The sequence below is a fragment of the Ochlerotatus camptorhynchus genome, unplaced genomic scaffold (assembly GCF_037179485.1).
Source record: "Ochlerotatus camptorhynchus isolate MF236.1 unplaced genomic scaffold, CSIRO-AGI_Acam_v1.1 ptg000231l, whole genome shotgun sequence".
In the NCBI taxonomy this organism is placed as follows: domain Eukaryota; kingdom Metazoa; phylum Arthropoda; class Insecta; order Diptera; family Culicidae; genus Ochlerotatus; species Ochlerotatus camptorhynchus.
The window spans coordinates 217,917-238,036 of NW_027040721.1; the positions used below are offsets into that span (position 1 = coordinate 217,917).

General features: G+C 41.2%; 3 protein-coding genes across 3 annotated transcripts; 1 reads left to right on the forward strand and 2 right to left on the reverse strand.

Annotated features, from left to right (window-relative positions):
* Positions 1 to 8,131: 8,131 nt before the first annotated feature.
* Positions 8,132 to 11,633, reverse strand: l(1)G0020 (RNA cytidine acetyltransferase l(1)G0020). Its single transcript, XM_065225534.1, has 6 exons — positions 11,338 to 11,633; positions 10,164 to 11,265; positions 9,586 to 10,107; positions 8,989 to 9,505; positions 8,363 to 8,918; positions 8,132 to 8,303 (listed from the first exon to the last, which is right to left on the reverse strand). The coding sequence occupies exons 1-6, from the start codon at positions 11,538 to 11,540 to the stop codon at positions 8,174 to 8,176; spliced, it is 3,030 nt and encodes a 1,009-aa protein (XP_065081606.1). The 5' UTR covers positions 11,541 to 11,633; the 3' UTR covers positions 8,132 to 8,173.
* Positions 11,634 to 11,818: 185 nt separating this feature from the next.
* Positions 11,819 to 14,040, forward strand: LOC135704112 (asparagine synthetase domain-containing protein CG17486). The gene is made up of 6 exons (XM_065225535.1): positions 11,819 to 11,986; positions 12,053 to 12,461; positions 12,520 to 12,698; positions 12,757 to 13,211; positions 13,276 to 13,456; positions 13,527 to 14,040. The coding sequence occupies exons 1-6, from the start codon at positions 11,927 to 11,929 to the stop codon at positions 13,986 to 13,988; spliced, it is 1,746 nt and encodes a 581-aa protein (XP_065081607.1). The 5' UTR covers positions 11,819 to 11,926; the 3' UTR covers positions 13,989 to 14,040.
* A 10-nt stretch (positions 14,041 to 14,050) lies between these two features.
* Positions 14,051 to 15,651, reverse strand: Taf7 (TATA-box binding protein associated factor 7). The gene is made up of 4 exons (XM_065225536.1): positions 15,430 to 15,651; positions 15,138 to 15,353; positions 14,222 to 15,073; positions 14,051 to 14,158 (listed from the first exon to the last, which is right to left on the reverse strand). Exons 1-4 carry the CDS (start codon positions 15,508 to 15,510, stop codon positions 14,129 to 14,131), a joined length of 1,179 nt encoding a protein of 392 aa, XP_065081608.1. The 5' UTR covers positions 15,511 to 15,651; the 3' UTR covers positions 14,051 to 14,128.
* Positions 15,652 to 20,120: the final 4,469 nt, after the last annotated feature.

The window sequence follows — 20,120 nt, forward strand, 5'->3', positions numbered from 1 at the left end:
ATTGAGAAAAATTCCGCAAAGGCGATTTGTCGATCAAAAATATCGCCTTCCATAGCGCCCACCTTAGCTAGCGAGTCCGCTTTCTCATTACCCGGAATTGAGCAATGAGATGGGACCCAAGCTAAGGTGATAGTATAGGAGCAGTTAGATAAAGTACTCAATTTTGCTCGGATTTCGGTCAGGAAATACGAGGAGTGCTTCATCGGCATTTTTGTTTCACATACGCAATATGTTTTCCCCATGTGCTTTTGGAATCGAACCAGACACCTAAATACTTGAAAGATATACTTTGAGTGATTGTTCTACCCTTTAGTTGAAGCTGTAACTGTGCAGGATGATGCTTCCTAGAAAAAACAACCAACTCAGTTTTCTCCGGAGAGAATTCGATACCCAGCTTCATAGCCCAAGTAGACAAATTGTCTAAGGTATCTTGCAATGGTCCTTGCAGGTCCGGTGCACTTGGCCCTATAACGGATACAACGCCGTCATCTGCAAGCTGCCTTAGCGAGCAATTTTCATCAAGACAACCATCAATGTCTTTTACATAAAAATTATAAAGAAGGGGGCTTAAACATGAGCCCTGGGGGAGACCCATGTAACTAATTCGTGAAGTTGTCGAGTTTCCATGAGAGAAGCTCATATATTTCTCAGACAACAAGTTGCTCAAATAGTTGTTCATAATTGGTGAAAGCCCACTATCGTGGAGTTTATCCGAAAGGACATCGATACAAACAGAATCAAAAGCCCCCTTAATGTCCAAGAAAACTGAACCCATTTGCTGTTTTTGCGCATAGGCCAGTTGAATTTCAGTTGAAAGCAACGCAAGACAGTCGCTCGTTCCTTTGCCTCTCCGAAATCCAAATTGCGTATCTGAAAGTAAACCATTCGACTCGACCCATTTGTCTAGACGAAAAAGAATCATTTTCTCCAATAATTTCCGTATACAGGACAGCATCGCGATGGGACGGTACGAGTTATAATCCGACGCGGGTTTACCGGGTTTTCGAATGGCGATAACTCTTACTTGTCTCCAGTCATCCGGAACAATGTTGTGCTCCAGAAATTGATTGAATAAGTTCAACAAGCGTCTCTTCGCGACATCTGGGAGATTTTTAAGCAAGTTGAACTTGATTCTATCCATTCCTGGAGCTGAATTGTTACATGAAAGGAGAGCAAGTGAGAATTCCACCATCGAAAACGGGGAATCTATTTCGTTATTACCCGACGGACGATCACGAACGTTGGTTTGAACCGACACCGAATCCGGGCAAACTTTCCGCGCGAAGCTGAATATCCAACTGTCCGAGTACTCCTTGTCTTCGTTAATCGGTGATGACGCGTTTCGCATTCTCCTGCCGACATTCCAGAGTGTTCTCATGGAAGTCTCTCGCGACAAACCATCGACGAACCGACGCCAGTAACCGCGTTTTTTTGCTTTAATTAAGTCCTTTAAAGTTTTCTCGAGGTCGGTGTACCGCTCGAAATCCCCGACCTTGCCGTGTTTGCGGAACCGTTTAAACGCGGCGGACTTCTCGCTGTTCGCGTCGGTGCAATTCTTATCCCACCACGGGGTGGGAGGTCGCTTGCGGACGGAAATACCCGGAACACGTTTCGTCTGTGCTCGCAGCGCAGAATCGATGATAAGACGCGCGAGAAAGGAGTACTCGTCCAGCGGAAGAAGTACGTCAACCGATTGGCTGGCATCAAGAACCGCGGTCGCGAATTTTCGCCAGTCAATGTTTTTTGTAAGATCGTACGCGATGTCGACCGAACGAGTAGAAGATGAACCATTGGTAATAGAAATTTTGATTGGCAAATGGTCACTACCGTAGGGATCTTGAATTACTTTCCACGAGCAATCCAACGATAGTGAACTCGAACAAAGTGAGAGGTCTAATCTGCTTATTTTTGCTGGAGGTTTGGCTACTCGTGTTGCTTCCCCGGTGTTCAGAATTGTCATTTTGAAGAAGTCTCACATGTCGTATATCAAGGTTGAGCGGTTGTCGTCGTACAGTTCCCCCCAGCCTCTACCGTGAGAGTTAAAATCTCCCAAGATCAACCGTGGCTCCGGCATAGCCGTGCAGATATCCGAGAAACTTTGACGAGAAATCGCAGTTCGCGGTGGAAGATATACTGAGGCAATACTGAGGCATTTACCTCGAATATTAACCTGACATGCAACAACTTCAATGCCTGTCACCGAAGCCAGATCGATTCTGTAGAAGGAATGGAGCTTGTTGATCCCCAGAAGCACCCCTCCATACGAATCTGCGCGGTCAAGGCGAATAATGTTGAAATCGTGGAAAGCAAGATCGTTGTCTGAAGAGAGCCATGTTTCACAAAGGGCAAATGCATCAGAAAGTGAGTTGTTAACTAAAAATTTAAATGTGTCAAGTTTTGGCATAAGACTTCTACAGTTCCACTGAAGAACAGAGATCATATCCCCGACCTCATTCGGAGAATTATCCATCGAAAGATATGATCGATGCAAGGAAGGACCACCTAGACGCTAGTTGCTTCAAAAGAGTTTTCACCATTGGCAGCACTAAATTAATAATGCTCCTCGTTGAGTCAGAGACATTGAATATACTGAAGAAGCTATCCACAATACCAGAAAACGTGAACATGGGGGCATGTTCTTGCTGATTATTCAGCTGCTTTTCTGGCCGAAAAACTGGGACATCTGGGGTTTTAGATGCTCCTGGAAGTGACGGAAAGTTCTTGTCATAATTACAAGGTTTAAAACCCGGTGGAATGGGTTTCGGTGTATTTCCGTTACCTCTTGATTTTTCCAAGGTGGAAGGGTGGTCCGTACGAGTGGCCTTACGAGGCTTTTCGGTGGTGTGTTGTTTTGCTCGTTTTCTCGTATTGCCTTTAAAGACAAACGGACTACCCTCACCGCCCTCTGAGTCAGAGTCTAGATCATCAACTGGCAAAATGGAGAACGTGTTACTGTTTTTTGGTGTGGTCTGAGAAGATGAAGCGGTATTCTTCAAGAGTTCTGCTAGTGTTCTCTTGGAGCGAGCTTGCAGAGACCGCTTAAGTTTTTCTCCCTGCTGTTTATACCTCGGGCAGTTAGTCAGGGTATGCAGGCTCTCCTTGCAGTACACGCATTTTGGTGGAGCACCGCAAGGGCCCTCTTGATGTTGCTCGCCACACTGATCGCAGCGTGGTTTGTTCGAGCAGTAGTCCGATGTATGACCAAGTTGTTTACATTTCGAGCAGTTCATTACCCGAGGTACAAACAGGCGTACAGGCAGCCGAACCTTGCCAATAGCGACGTAGTGAGGTAACGCTGAACCCGAAAACGTCACACGAAACGAGTTTGACAAGGAATAAGTTTTTTTGGAGCCTACGATGGATACTGACTGCATTTGAAGGCAGTCCAATATCTTCACCTTCGGCAGAGCACGGTTTTTAAAGATTCCGAAGGAATCGGGACCCAAGAAATCATCACTAGTCAAACTCGCTTCGGTGACCACTCCTTCAATTTCTACCTCACTACTGGGTATGTAGACTCGGTATTCCAATGAAAAAAGCTCGCACGCAACAATTTGGTTAGCCTGCTTCCGGTCATCAACGGTAACGCGCAGTTTTATTGGTGTTACCTTGAAAATATCGGTAACGGCCGAAAAATGTGTTGTTAGATCCTTAGAGATCCTCGGAATGTTCAAAGGTTTTTGTTTGGGCCGGAAAAAAACAACCCATGGGCCTTTCGAGGCTTCTGGGTAAGCCTTTAGGCGGGGGAGCGCAGAGGTTTTTGGGGGCAATGGTGTGGGGGGGTGCAGGTGGACGAGGAGGAGATGGTGGGGGAGAGGGTTGTGGGCGATACCTTTTCTTGGGATATGCTCCAGTATTTTTGCTGGAGAGCGAGTCAACTGGAACGTCAAGGGTTTCCATTTCCACAACTTCCTCGAGACTTTCGTGTGAGGTGGAATTAAGAGTTTCGTCATCTGAGATGGAAAGCGACCATCCCCCGCCTTTATCATTTTCATCCATTGCGGTTAAATATCGCCGCAATGGTGTTTTTTGTAAAAATTTTTACAAATAATTGCAGTAATTTCAAATAATATCAAAAATAGAAAAAAATATATATATATATAGTTTCACTCTACTAACGAGTAATACATGCAAAGAAAAAAAAATAAAAAAAAAAATAAAAAAAAAATAATGATTATATACTATTTACAGAGTTTTGGATCACCCTAAGTAATACAAAAATAATAATAAAAAAAAAATCAAGAAAAAAAAAATCAAGCGAAAAAAAATTGGATTTTTGGATCACCCTAATTAAACACCAATCTAATATTGGACCAGGGAAACAAGGAAGATGCTATACTGGCGAGAACAATACAAACGACACGATTTATACCTAACGCACTGAGGCGGCAGCAGACTGGAGAGATATAATTGTTTGATCCAACGGCTGCAGAGTCAATAACCTCGATGCTGGTGTGCCTCGGTCGACTCGGTAGGCAATATGACGCTCTTTCGTTGTTGCTATCGATGGGGTGATGTACCGATAGTGGTGATGATTTTGCTGATGATGTTGCGATGATGCTGGGTTAAAGCTGGACCGTAATGAAAGCACTCGGCATATCATTAACGGCTTCCTCACTCGCGCACTAGTCGTCTAAACACTATGCCAATTAACTTTGGCGAGAAAAAACCCTCGCGTGGGGAAAAACTCAAAACTCAAATGATAGTGTCGTACAACGAGACCGATGCGACTTGATCGGCTCAGCGTGCGTGACAGAATGAGCAGGGTTGTTCTCGTTAGTGATTGTTGGTCACATTTTTTTCTGTCGAATTTATTACATACATACATACACACACACACATGTCGTTAAATGGGATTCGAACCATGACCTTCCGATCACCAGCCGCTTGCCTTGCCATCTGAGCTATCCTAGAATACATCATATGAGCAGCTATATAAGCAATAAAAGCTTGAATCTGAAAACCTATCAGCACATCCAGCCGTAACTCTAGCTAATTCAAGGAGATGTGAGAATGATTAATTCATTCATAGTTGTTTAACATTAGACCAACGTTACCTCTCCATCCCTCTAATTTCGATGGAAAGGACGCTATTCTTTTCTATAGATCTATGAATTGGTTGTCGTGAGTGATACGATTTATGATTACGATTTAAATTAATTAGGAGTAGAACATAAATAAAAAAAAAAAGGGTTGATGCTGGGATTAAACTCGCGACCTTCTACTTGGAAAGCGGAAACGGTAACTTACTATGCTACCAATTTCGTTTTGTTATTAGTCTGAAGCACTATTGTGGAATAATGAATGAATACGCCGTTTGTAAAGCATGCAATTAAAACATGGACGCATAGTGGTATAAGAGCTATTATTCTGACTGTATTCACCTTTATTCAGCAATATTGTTAAGCAATGCAATGGAATCTAGTAATGGAGCTAGAAAACAATTATTAGACGTATAATAAAGCATGTTATTAAATCAATTGAAACAGTCGGATTAAAGCGTCAATGTATGTGAAAATTACACTTATTCAGTATGTAGCCCTTTACTCGCTACCCGAAGAACGCCCACGCAAACCAACAGCATCGTCATGAAGGGGAAAATTTCCCCTACCCGATGTTGCTGTTGTGTCGCGTGGGTGTACTTCAAGTAGTGAGTAAAGGGCCCACAAACCATTTGTTTACAAATGGCTTTTGTGCCGTTTTCAAATGTTAGCACTGATTAGATCAAACTTCTGGTGTTGAATCAGGAAGACAGTCATCGTTTGTATAGATTTTAATAAGTATATTAATCAAATCAGAGCAATCAGCGGAATAAAGGCGCATCATCGATCTCAATGAGGTTTTCTGAGCACATAATTTGACAACCCGTTTTATTCAGCATTGTACCATAGAGGTAACTCTAAGACCACTGGGTCCCGAAGAAAATCATTATTATTTTTGGCTCACTCAGTACCAGAACAACGGTCCCAAGCAGTCCCAAGCTATTTCACTCACCCCTGCATGTTCTGCATGAATCCACACACCCCTGATGTTATCTGTCAAACTTTCATAGCGAATCAAAACAAACATAGTGTAGTAATAGAATTTCAACTAGAATAGGGTACGTTAATCGTTTGCTTGGGACCAATAGGCTACTAAAGTGGTGAGCCAATTTAAAATCGTTAGTTTCGTATTGATTGTTGATTGTACACTGTTATAAAGCATTTATTCAATCTATATGCTTATTTGTGACTCTGAATTGTTTTGGGCAGTGTTGTGGAATAATGAATCTAATACGTCGTTTATAAAGCATTTACAAAGCATTCAACTAAAACATGGACGCATAGTAGTATAAGAGCTATTTTGCTGACTGTATTCACCTTTATACAGCAATATTGTAAAGTAATGCAATGAAATCTAATAATGGAGCTAGAAAACATTTATAAGACGTCTAATAAAGCATTTTATTAAAGCAATTGAAAACAGTCGAATTAAAGCGACAATGTATGTGAAAATTACACTTATTCAGTTTGTTATTAGATCAAACTTCTGGTTCTGAATCAGAAAGACAGTCAACGTTTATAAAGCTTTTAATAAGTAAATTAATCATATCAGAGCAAACGGCGGAATAAAGGCGCATCTATCGATCTCAATGAGCTTTTTTCAGCACATAATTCGACAACTTGTTTTATTCAGCATTGTACCAACAATCAATACGAAACTAACGATTTTAAATTGGCTCACCACTTTAGTAGCCTATTGGTCCCAAGCAAACGATTAACGTACCCTATTCTAGTTGAAATTCTATTACTACACTATGTTTGTTTTGATTCGCTATGAAAGTTTGACAGATAAAATGAGGGGTTAGTGGATTTTCCTATGTTTTGAGGGGTGAATCGATTAGCTTGGGCCGAAGAGAGTACCAGAGCTGAGCCAAAAAGTTGAGCACGTTTCTTTGGGACCTTCTAGTCTTAGAGTTACCTCTATGATAGTACCAGAGCTGAGCCAAAAATTTGAGCGCGTTTCTTCATAACCTTCTGGTCTTAGAGTTACCTCTATGACCATACCTTCCGAGAAAATCGGCGGATTTTTTTTGTCCGACACCTCGGACAAATCACCTCCACTGCTCCGTCCTCCAGCGTCATCCTTAGTGGATATTGCTTCGTCGACTGTAATGTCGTGTTCCTCGCAAATTCGTTGCTCCAACTTTATGTCGACGACTTTCACGAACGAAACAGCGAGGGCTCAGGCACAAACGAAGTGACAGGCTCGAAAACTTTGGTGACGAACCTGCTATTGCAAATTTTTCAGGGTACCACGTCCAAATGTCTGTCTATCTCTTTCACACTACTCAAAACTGAAATGCATAAAAAATGACAAAATGATACACTCTTTGCACACTGTCAAAGATTATTGCATAAAAAATCAACTTTATTCAAATCAAAACAAGAATACTATCCCATCTGGTAGCTGGTAGCTGATGGCACAAGCTTTTAAGAAAATTCTACTATATTCTATAATAGCGAACTACATTATTTTAATTGATTTCTTCGCTAGTCTGCGAAAGTCATATTCCTAATTGATTTTTTGTAGCCTACTTTTTTCTAGTGAAGTACCTGAGTTTTTATCTTTATCTTCAAGTCTTTTTTTTGTAATTAACAATTATATTTGATATTTTTGCCTGAAAATCAGACCTCTTTTGTCAAACGCGCGCCATTTTGTCAAAAAGCAATGTTTTTAAATCGGTCAGGTACTTCACTAGTTTAAACATTCTAGATTATGTAACTTTTATCCATTTTGTTCTAGGACTACCTCCGGCTGCAAATCGTTTCCGCCCGGAAACCGCTTCCAGCCATCACTTAGATGACTGGAGCGCCACCTAGCTGCAAATTTCAAAAACTAAAATTTGGGAAAATATTTTCAATAAAATGCTGCAAACCGCATTCTTTAAAGGTGTTTCTGTTCGCCAAAAAATCTTGAAATGGACCCTTTTTTCGGCTTCTACACGGTAACCTCCACTCTCGTAACCTATACTCACCAAAACATGTACCACAGACACGTCATTGTCTGTGCATGTGGTATGAACCGTCCCTTCGGAAGTATAAATCAAATCACAGTTTTGTTCATGATAGGCATTTTTTACTGTACCATATTTAAAACAATACATTTAAAAAATATCCGCATTGGCGCTGCATCAGTGCTGCTTGTCTTTGCGGAATTTCTGTTTCTTTCCGAAACCAGCTTGCTTAGCCTTCTTCTTCTTGTAGGAATTTTCACTATCAGCAAACGATAGATCTTTGCCTTCTCCGAGACGTTTCTCTCCGCTAGATAAAATAAAATACATTTTTCAATTACATCGCATATGTGTATCGCAAACATTTACCTCTTAATTGACACGATGGTAGACTTATGTTTTACCAATGTGTTTTTCCACTCTTCGTCCGTTCCCTTGATAACATATTGCTCCAGGTTCTCTTTTTTCAATAGGGCAAGTTCTTTCTTTTGTTTCTTTTCGAGCTTTTGGACATCCTCCGAAAGATCATCGTTGATAGATCTATCAAGTGCCAACAGATTTTCTCCCGTATTCAATGCATTCTCGCTCACCATTGTACTCTCAATGGTTCGTTCCAGTACGGAATCGATGTACTTCGTTAGTTTCTTCATACAATCGTAAAACTTTGCAAGCACTTGATTGTTTGGCATGTTGAATTCCTCAGACAGGCGCTCTATTGTTTTGTGCTGTAGGCCCGTCCCCAGAAGTATCGCCTTCTGGAGTGAATCAATTTGGGCACTGGCCATTTTGGATTGGAAATAGAGAAGAGCCAAGTCCGATGTTAGGTCCATGATCAACTTGTATTCAACCTGGTTTCGGGAGTACATCTCCAGCCGTTGTATGTCGTGTGGAAGCAAGTACTCATCGATTGTTTTTTTAGTTAATTCTGAAAAAAATATAACAGTTTTGGATCAAATGAAAATTCTGCTAACAAGTCGTTAGTTGCATCATCTTACCTTGTCCTTCGATTTTGATTGCACGATTATCGAGCAGTGATAGGGACATGCCTGTGTTGAATTTATTGAATGCTTTTCCCAGAAGCTTCAGGATACGTCTACGGAAGTCGATGAAATATTCCTTCAACCAATCATTGGTTTCAAATTTGTCCAGACTAGTGCTGATAGGCGATAGCATAATGCAAGAATGTTCCCCCGTTAGGTCATTTTCCTTTTGGCTTAAATATACTGGAACAAATTTTTGACTCTTCCAGAATCGTAGTAAATCGTTTGTCAAACCGAATGATGTTCCCAGATAATCAAGATGCTCAGGTCTACGTTCGGACAAGCGCTTGAGCAGTGTGGGAACCTTTTTTCGAGGCTCAATAACTTCTTTCAACAAACCTACATCTTCGTCGTCAATTGTCTGGATTCCGTTGTCCTGATCCTCATCGCCTTCCAGATCATTCGATAAGGATGTAAAATTTCCTTCATAATAATTTTTCAGCTGTTTCAATGCTCTTTTGCCGTATCCCATCTAGAGAAGTGTAAGTATTTGAGAAAATTTCCCCTTTATGCTGCGAAATTATACGACAATACAATAAGCATTCAACCTACCCGTTGATAATTTGGATGCGTAGCTATGCGCACAATTCTAGCACCGCTCAACTTGGGAAACTGTTGATCGCCATACTGTTCAGCTATGTTCCAAGGAATCAAATCACCGGCACTCTTCATCCCACGGGCCAAGGAATTCTGAACCGACTGCGCCGATATCTGTCCTTCCAAGCAAACCTGAATGACTACGAGTATCTCCGGAAGCTGATCTTTCTTAGTAATCGGCCCAAGCAGACAGAACAGATGATGTGCCGGAGCATCACTCATCATTTGCAAATCGTTGGGGCTGTTTTTGTAGTGCGATGAAACGCAAATGCAAACCACACGTTGTAGGAATGCTTCCGCTGCACGGTGATACGAGAACAAAGCGTCACGATCGATGTAGTATAACTCACAAGCGTCCGGTGTAGGGCAACCGGAGTTGAGATTTGGGACAACCGTAGCGTCAAGACAGAGCAGAGCTGTTAGCCAAGATTCAACGGCATCATGCGGACTGTAACGAATGGATTCTTCCAGTTTTATCTGCAAAAGGAAAATATTCCGAATGCTGTATGTTAACATATTATACGAATTCTTACCGGTGGAGGAGCATTATTGTCCTTCTGGATCTGTGACAGCAATTTCAAGCTTAATGAACGACCGGTACCTTCATAACCGTTGATAGTAGAAGCCATGAAAACCAGATACGGCCCAAGCATAGCTTTTACTAGAGGAAGCGGAATGGCTGCTGCTTCATCGATGATCAACAAATCAGCAGCATTTAACAAATGTGCATCAGATGGAGAAATGTACTGAATTGTTTGGCGGTTGTTTCGGGTAACGTTTATGCGGATGATGGCCTTGTTGAAATCTGGATTAGTAGATCTGATTATGGTATAATCCGTGTGCTCCTGGTATTCCAGAACGTCAAACCCTTTCATAATAAACTCAAACAGTGTTACTAAATTTTCTGGCGACGGCGAGGTAACGTAAACGTTTACGTATCCAAAAGCTATGGCGGCGGAAATTGCCAAGCCCATGGCGGCTGATTTACCACGGCCTCTGCCAGCGGTCAACGATGTCGGTGGTTTGAGTTGTTTCTCAGCAAGAGCATCTATAAACTGAGCTACAGCTTTTGCTTGATCATGCGTTTTGCAGAGGTTTACGAGCGGGCCTGCTGGAGGAGCATCAGAAAGGCTCTCCTTCAGTTCTTCAAGCATTTCATCATTGGCACTTTTCCGCACCGCGCTGACTTCGACGGGCTTGACCTCGGCAGTTTTCGAAGACAGCGGTAGCACAGTCAAATCATCATTTACCAACAAACAACGTGAACAGTCGGCTAACGAAAGAATCAAACGTTCATTGAAACGACACGTAAGATCTTGATGAGCTTCCGTTCGATATCGCTTGTGTACATCCATGCTCATCGTATAAAGTTGCTTCAAGGAATTGATGGTTTTCAGCAGTAGAATGATCAATCCACCTCCCTCTACTGTCTCGATCGTTCTAGCTAATAGATTCGGAGTCAATGCTTCAAAGTCCTGCAATACGCAGACCCCATAGGTTTTACCAAGAATCGTATGCGAGTCCTTATAATACCTGCCGTGAATTGTCGTCGACACCCGAAAAGTGTCGAACAAGTCCGACTCATTGATATCAATCTTACCGGCTTGGATTTTCTTCGCACGCTTCTTTCCGTGACTGTGGTAGATAAAGGAAATGGTAAGAATTAGGTATTCACCAAGTGAAATGGAAAGTTGCTGCAATTCTTACTTGGATATAGCTTCGTCCTTATTTTTATAACACCACAGCACTGTAGGTCGTGCCTTAACCGATGTTTTTGTCAGCATGTCGTACAAAATAGGCACTTGATCCCGCCCCTTATCACCGACCACAACAAACATCGACCGATGGCCCAGCTTCACACCGTTTTCTATCATCACACGGATCCGGTTGTCTATCTTTTTCTTGACCATTTTGACTGTGGAGAGTTATAATTTCGACCGAACTGAGTTTGCGATTTCACGTGTTATCCGAACCGAACAGTACCAAGTGTGGCCAATGTAAGAGCAAAACAAAACAATGCGGTTGCGGTCTTTTGATTTGACAGCTCTATCACCACACACAGGGTGTTCGTGAAGATGTGCCGGTTTTGTTTTCAACACCCCCACCCCCTAGTGAGTAGCACGCCACTGGCACACGTGCGTTGTTGTGTTTTGTCGGTTCTTTCCGTTCTTTCGGTTCTGTCGCGGAGGATGTCGATCGGCAAATAACAGTAAACAGCGTATCGGGCGATGGGCGATAGTCATTCTTTCATAATATTATTGCACTCACAAGTCATTCGAGGTTAATTTAAATCAAGATGTGCGGAATATTTTGTTTTGTGTCCAGGACCAATTCGGTACAATTAGGACAATCTGTAGTAAGTATTTTCCACTTCGATTGCCATAGAATATTTTCGTTCCATATAATAAGCACTTTTTTTTAGTTACTACAGTGTCAATGTTTACTGGACAACAGAGGTCCCGATTTTGCCGGGCAACTCAATTACGACCAGCGCGTTCTGATGTATAGTTCCGTTCTGTGGCAACAGGGTTATGAGATCACCCGTCAACCGATTGAAACCGATCGATTCGCCTTACTATTCAATGGAGATTTGTTCGTCGATCGAGACAATCTAGCGGAAAGCGATACGCGGTGGTTATTGGATAGAATTGAATCAATGGTTACAAATTTGGACGAATTGGGTGAACTATTCAAACAGTTGAAAGGGCCATTCAGTCTAGTACTGTTGGATAAACAACTCCAAAGAGTATACTTTGCTCGCGACAGTATTGGTAGGAATTCCCTTCTGCTAGGTCAGTCAGATGATGGAATCATCATATCTAGTGTTATAGGTGAGACCATTTGCTTAAAACTGTTGTTAAATATTTTATTAAAAAAAATCCGTTAAAGCTAACGCATCTGCGATGGATGTAATTGAGCTCCCACCGAATGGAATTTATTTCATAAATTTGGATACTAACGAATTGAATCTACTACCTTGGAACCATAACGACAATATGAAATTTGATTCGTTAGGCATCAATAATAGTGTTTTAGAACTTCCATGGTTCAGCAGTAATCATACTCAGGTAATATACCTACTTAATATGAAAATATAACCCAATCTTTAAAAAATGCTTTTTACAGACCTCTTTCAACTACCATCATATTCTAAAAGACTTTGCTTCAACGGAAAACGACACCTTTGATCACCTACTGAACAATCCTATTGTTTCAAATTTATGTGTCCATTTGTTGGAAGTCCTATCTCAATCGGTTCGTGAACGAATTCTCAACACACCTGACTATTGCAAACAGTGCGTCACATCGCAAACTGCGTGTCAACACCCTAAGGTTGGAATTCTTTTCTCCGGTGGAATTGACTGTACCATTATTGCACTGCTAGCCGATCGTTTTGTTCCTGCGGATATGCCTATATGTCTTCTCAATGTAGCGTTTGAAAAAATTATTCGACCTGGAAATCCCAAGTTCAAGAAGAAACTGACTACGGATAGTGCGACGGCAGAAATTGATTGGGACGTACCTGATCGGATAACTGGGCGCAGTTCTTTGAGCGAACTACGACAACTGAAACCTCATCGGTAAAAGGATACTAGGTAACGCCTTACCGATCAATCTTATATACTTTTCTAACTCCAATTTCAGTCAATGGCATTTCGTCGAAATAAATGTGACCCGCAAGGAACTCCAAAACCATAAGGAGCGAATATCAAACTTAGTATTTCCTCTTAAATCCGTATTGGATGAATCTTTAGGAGCGGCTTTATGGTTTGCATCACGTGGCGAAGGAACATTTAATGATAACGAATATAAAAGCGCTTGTAGGGTAAGCTTACCATATCAGCACATATCAACATAAAATCAGATTAATCGTTTAACTAAACTTCCGTTTAAAGATTCTGCTGCTAGGATCTGGAGCAGATGAACTGTTTGGCGGATATTCACGACATCGGGCTGCATTCTACCGTAATATCAAGTCAAAGAATGTACAGACAAGCGATAGCGAAATAAATTCGGCCTTCGACAACTTACTGTCCGAACTAGATTTGGATTGTAGACGGCTGCCGAGTAGAAACCTAGCAAGAGACGACCGAATTATTTGCGACCATGGGGTTACACCGAGGACACCGTATCTCCAGGAGGATTTTATTTCGGTTGTACAAAGCTTGAAGGCTTCTCAAAGATGTTACCATCCACTGGGCGAAGGCATTGGTGACAAACTTACACTGCGGTTGTGTGGCTATTCATTGGGTTTAAAACTAACCGCTAAACTCCGCAAGCGTGCGCTGCAATTTGGGTCCCGAATAGCGGATAGAAAGCAAAATGCCAATGATAACTCTAATTTTCTTGGTTCTTGATAACAAGGGACATAAAACATGTGATATTTAAATAAATATTTGCACCCGTTCGTTCCTTTCGCCTATATATTTATGTTTCCAGTTAAAATCACAAGCATCATACCTACCTTCACTCCGGTCATCTCATAATCATCTGACGTTTACTGCAACGGTTGTTCTAGATCCTGAATCTGAAAATACAACAGACAAAATAAATTTATACAAAATCACAACACAAAACGCGTTCCCCTTACCTCCATCTCCTTCTCTACTATCTGACTCAACAAGCTGTCCAAATTGTCCTGCAAACGCTGCCGCAGGGTTTGATTCTCGATGGTCCGAATTTCCTGCTCCTTCTGAATTCTTTGTGATTTTAACTCGCTCAGCTGGCGACGCAGTTCATACATACGGCTACTTAGTGAATCTGATTTGGAAGAAGTCATAAACTCAGTCGACTCATTGTCCGAATCCAGCCGGGAATTATCTTCGTATTTGGATCCCAGCAGCGTTTCAGCTCTCCTAGACCGAGAACCACCGATGTTGCTGAACATGCCCTTACTAAACTCGGTTGCAGCGTTCCTATCAGAAGATTGAGTTCCCATGTAGGAGCTAGAATCAGACAACCGGCTATCATCTGCTTCCGCAGAAAGGCGGCTGCTCTCGTCAATGTCGATACTCTTGTTGATCGGATTCTCATCTTCATCCGAGTCCGAAACTTCCTCTCCAAATATATCATGCTCTCCAACGTCTTTATTGGCGCCGCCTTTTTTGTTGCTTTTAGACGGACTTTTATTAGGACCGTCATGTTTTGAATCAGAGATGGATTTATTTGGATCTTCATCCTCAGTAATGAGTTCCCATTTAACGTTCACTGCTTCATTGTCCACGCGAAGTAAACGTTTAACCTCTTTTTCGATTTCAGGTGCCTCCACAAACTTTTTCTTCAATGTTTTACGGAAGCGACGCTTGCGAACATTTTTGCAAGGTGGAGTTATACCGTGTGGCCACAGATACTTTTTGTCGACCTTATTGGGATCCTTCTTTTTGTTTTTGTTCGGAGATTCCTCTTCAGCAGAAGGCAAATCAGGTTCCTCTTTACAGATCATCTAAGCACAGACAAACAAATAAATACTGTAAACATAATCTAAAAACAAGGACAGCATTACTCACCAACTGACACAAATCAGCAGTTTTATAAAAGTTCTTGTTATCGATGGTCTTGAGGCTTTCCACAACAGTCGGCAGGTCAACCACTTTTGCATGTAACAGCCAGTGATCGAAGCGAACCTCGCCATAGCGTAAATCATTGTCGAGGCGAATAGAAAGCCTGTCCTTAAGATTGTTTGCACCAGTTTGTATTGCTTCCCTTAATAATTTTGACGGTTCCTGTTTAGGTGAAATTATATTAATTATTATTAGCTTTTACTTCCATTCAAATCTAACCAGGCAAAAATTCGCTTACCAAGGGCATACGCATAATGAATTGGGTTTCCAGTTCCACCTCATCCCGCTTGGGTTCGGACTTGACAGGTTTTTCAGGCATTGTTTGGAGTACTTAACAATCACTTCGAGTGAAGAGTAGCGTTAAAAAATACACTAGTAGGTATCTACTGTTGCTTATGTCGAAAAATCTTAAATCATTAAAAATTGAGCTTGAAAAATCGGAAAAATTTTGTGCACCCCGCATCAAGAGATCCGATGACACTGCACACGGCGACTGAGAACACCCTAAATTTGAGTTTAGTTCACTCATAATCGCCAAAAGTGCAGGAATTTAACGATGATTAAATTTGCCTCATGTTTTTCTGAGGAAAACCTCAAAAATCTACCGGAAAGTGAGGAAATGACGAAAATTTTACTCAGTAGGAGTAGTAACAATAGACTGAGTGAATCCAATCTTTACTTTTCTCATAATCGGGAATTTTCCTGAAAAAAAACCTGGGAAAACATTAGGCAAATGTACTTATTGCTGAGTTCCTGCACTTTGTGATTAAGGGTTAACTAAACTCAGATTTGGGTGTTCTCATTCGCCGTACAGCATGTATTTTCAAGGCAATACAAAACATGAAAGGTGGTCCGAAAATGTTTTCACCTGACCCTGACCCCAGTGAAAAATAAAATACACGGTAACCTCTCCCCCTTGCAAGGTGACTACATATAGGTGTTCTACACTCAAAAAATATTGAAATCTAAATAGTATAAACAACCGGTGGAAACTAACGATCTAAAATTGATTCACAATGGTTATGGTTATGGTCTGGGAGGGAGAAACAGACTCGGAAAATGTGAATGTCAAGTGAAGCCAGAAATGAGCTGTCACAAACTGTCAGTGGGAGCCAGCAGTACAAAACATCAATCAATGGGAAGTATTGATATCGAATACAAAATATTTTCTTGCTTGAAAACAATTTGCACTGCAAAATTTTCGTTTCTTCAGTTCAGGAATCGGTATGTAATTTAGCTAAATTGTAGTGTATCAAGCATGTTATATCGTAAATTTGATAGTTTTCGAAAATGGAGGGGGTTGTAGAGATATTCAGGTACGGTTACTCTAAATTTTCGGGTTCGTGTCGGGTACGAGTATACGAAGAAAATATTTTTGAGTTCGGATCGGGTAAGGGGTATATTTGGGTACGGGTAGCATCGAGGGGCACGCAAAAACTTCAACTCCGGCACAGGAAGTAGCCGTTATTAAATTAATTCCATTAATTACAGTGGTCAGGTCGGGTTCGGGTTCTTGAAATTTTTATGAATTGGGTACGGGTTTGGTTTGGGTATTCAAATGTCTATATCTGACCATCTTTATGGGATTGTTTGTTAATGTGATGTACTGTTATTGGTAAATAAAGGAAATGCTTAAAATATTCACACATTTATTCATCATTTCATAACAGTTGGTAACAACAAAATTTCAGCTCAAATCAACTCAACATACTTCGGCTATCAACGGGACGGGATTTATACAAGTCCAACAACCGATCGCTCTCTTCCGGTTCGTCTTCAGGAGGTAGCAAGAAAGCTTCAATCGACGGAACGACATCTTTTTTTTCGTTTTCTTCCCATTTTTATCGACGCGGAAGTAGTCCTCTAAGAAATGGGCCTGCAAATAATTAAAAAAGATCATAGCAACATTGATAAAATGCAAAACACTTGTACCGTCAACACATACGCTACAGACTCGCGAGCTTGGTTTAATTTCGCCGGTTCCGGAATCCATCCGACAGAACTTAATCCATTGGGATCTTGTGATATAATCAGTAGGAAAGCGCAAAAAACCCAATCCAGGATAATTTCTGCTGTTCCGGCCGCAGTGTTTCACCTGACACTTCATTTTGGCTGATTCACTACGAGTCTCTACAAGTGATTTTTCAACTCCAACTTTCCACAAGCATTAAGTCATCCGACGGTAACACGTAAACAACAGAGACACGGAAAACCGAAACCCCTCATTATGGGAACAAATTACTTGATAATTTTTATTTGCCAAGAATTTTCTTGCGCAATATTGTGATTGATTTATTTGATTTTGTGTGTAGTATTTGCTTCTCCCTCCCAGGTTGTGGTAGTCAGTAAAGTCCATTAATGGTTTTGTATTATCGCTCAACTTTACGTGGAATATATCGTGAATTGGTAATCAGTAATTTACAGGCAACCAAATCACGATATATTCCACATAAAGTTGATCGATGTTACAAAACCATTCATTGACCTTACTCACTACCATAACCATTACCATTAATGTTCTCAAACCATAAGTTAAAAGGTTCTAATATAGTTCTCTTTCCGAAAATTTATGGAGAAAACAAAAATTTTGAATGGTAATGGTTCTTAACAACCCATTATTTGTAAGGTCTAGAGTCGGTGTATAATGAGTCACGCCAAGAGAAAAACAGTTGAACTCGCATCACGGTTTTCGAAAGATTCCATTTCTTTTCACTTGGCAACAGAGGACTGCTACATCAACTTCAAATGACTTCCAGCGAGCAAAAAAAAATAGCGGCTGTTGTAAATCATTATATCAGTGATTTTGTCCAATCATCTCAACAAAAAATAGTAGAAATTCTCATTAATGATCGCTACCAAACGTATTCCATGACAATTTAATGATCACTGCGTGTTTATGATCATTTGTTCGATTATATTTTATATTTTATTGCAATACCTTTCGTGGACCTTTCATAGCATCGTAATGTTTGTTTACTTTGCACGATAGGTAGCCGGTTTGACAGTTCAATTGGTAGACTTGGCTTCACTCTTGGCGTGACTCATTATACACCGACTCTAGTAAGGTCCACTTCCATAATACATAAGGTTCAAACTTTATCATTAAACGTTGATGTAAAGTTCCATAACCATTTCAGTTGAAGTTTAGCAGGGATTATAAACAGTTTTTAACCATTTTCGATAAGGTCAATTAATGGTTCACGATTATGCGGGATTGTATCTAAAAAGTATAAAATATCATTTTAGCATCCAATGATTCCATAAATTCGAAAAACATTTTTTATAGCGAAGTGAGTGGAAGTAACCCTGGTTTGTGATCAGATGCCCTCCAGGAGGTCCACCGGGCCACCTTCAACGGCATGAATCGTACGCTGAGTGGTCAACACCTTAAAGAGAAACGAAAAAAAAAAATTCCACTCGACGGCAATCGGGGTCCTGGCACCAACACCGTTTTTGACCATACATCTAGACACAGACCTTCCAATCGTGGCGGTCAGACTCGAACACCCATTCCCGAGTTCAGTTGTTTCGGAAAGATACACACACTTAAACAACACCTCAGCGATCTGCTTCAAGACCTCGAACGACCCATTCTGGTACTTGGAGATATGAACGGCCATCATCCAGCATGCCATCAAATGGGAAACGGACATGTCGCGGAATGGCCATCCGGGAAGATGGTACCAACAATCAGGGTTGCTTCCACTCACTTGCTATAAAAAATGATTTTCTGAATTTTGAAATCATTCGATGTTATAATGATATTTTGTACTTGTTAGATACAAGAAGCGGATGAGAGGCAATTGTTTGACTCATAAAACCTGTCAATTTCGCTACCAGAGTGTTACAATAAGCGATTTTATGATTCGTGAGCGTTCACTCAGAGTGAGCGCTCACGAGTCGTAAAATTGCTGATTGTGACTATCTGAAAGCGAACTTGACAGGTTTAATGTGTCAAACACTTGCCTTTCAACCTCTTCTTGTATCTAACAATTACAAAATATGATTATAACATCTAATGATTCCAAAATTCAGAAAATCATGTTTTTATAGCAAGTGAGTGGAAGCAAGCCTGCCAACAATCAATACGATTTTAAATTGGCTCACTACGTGACTAGCCTATTGGTCCCGAACAAATCGATTAACGTACCCCATTCTAGTCGGAACTCTAGTACTACACTAAAGGGTGATACGGTCAAAATTTGGTCAATATCAACTTGACGTATTTCTTTCAATTTTGCATTTAAAAAACCTGAACACCCCTCATTTTGAAGGTGTGTCTGTGTAGAATGTTGCTCCTATTTTCATTTTGGAATTCACTCTTCAGTTGTCAAAATGCCGTCCAAGCAAGAAGAGCAGCGTATCAAAATTTTGCTCGCGCATCGCGAAAATCCGAGCTACTCGCACGCAAAGTTGGCAAAATCGCTAAAAGTTGCCAAATCAACCGTTACAAATGTAATTAAAGTGTTTGGGGAACGTTTGTCGACAGCCAGGAAGTCTGGATCGGGGGGAAATCGAAAACCGGAAGCCGCTGAGACGACAAAGAGAGTTGCCGGTAGTTTCAAGCGAAACCCTAACCTCTCTCTCCGAGATGCCGCAAATAAGCTGGGTGTATCGTCTACAACCGTGCATCGAGCCAAAAAACGAGCCGGACTATCGACTTACAAGAAGGTAGTGACTCCAAATCGCGATGATAAACAAAATACGACGGCCAAAGCGCGATCCCGGAGGCTGTACACGACGATGCTGACGAAGTTTGACTGCGTGGTAATGGACGAGTAAAAACCTACGTCAAAGCCGACTACAAGCAGCTTCCGGGACATGAGTTTTATACGGCAAAAGGAAGGGGAAAGGTAGCAGATGTTTTCAAGCACATGAAACTGTCAAAGTTCGCAAAGAAATATCTGGTTTGGCAAGCCATCTGTACCT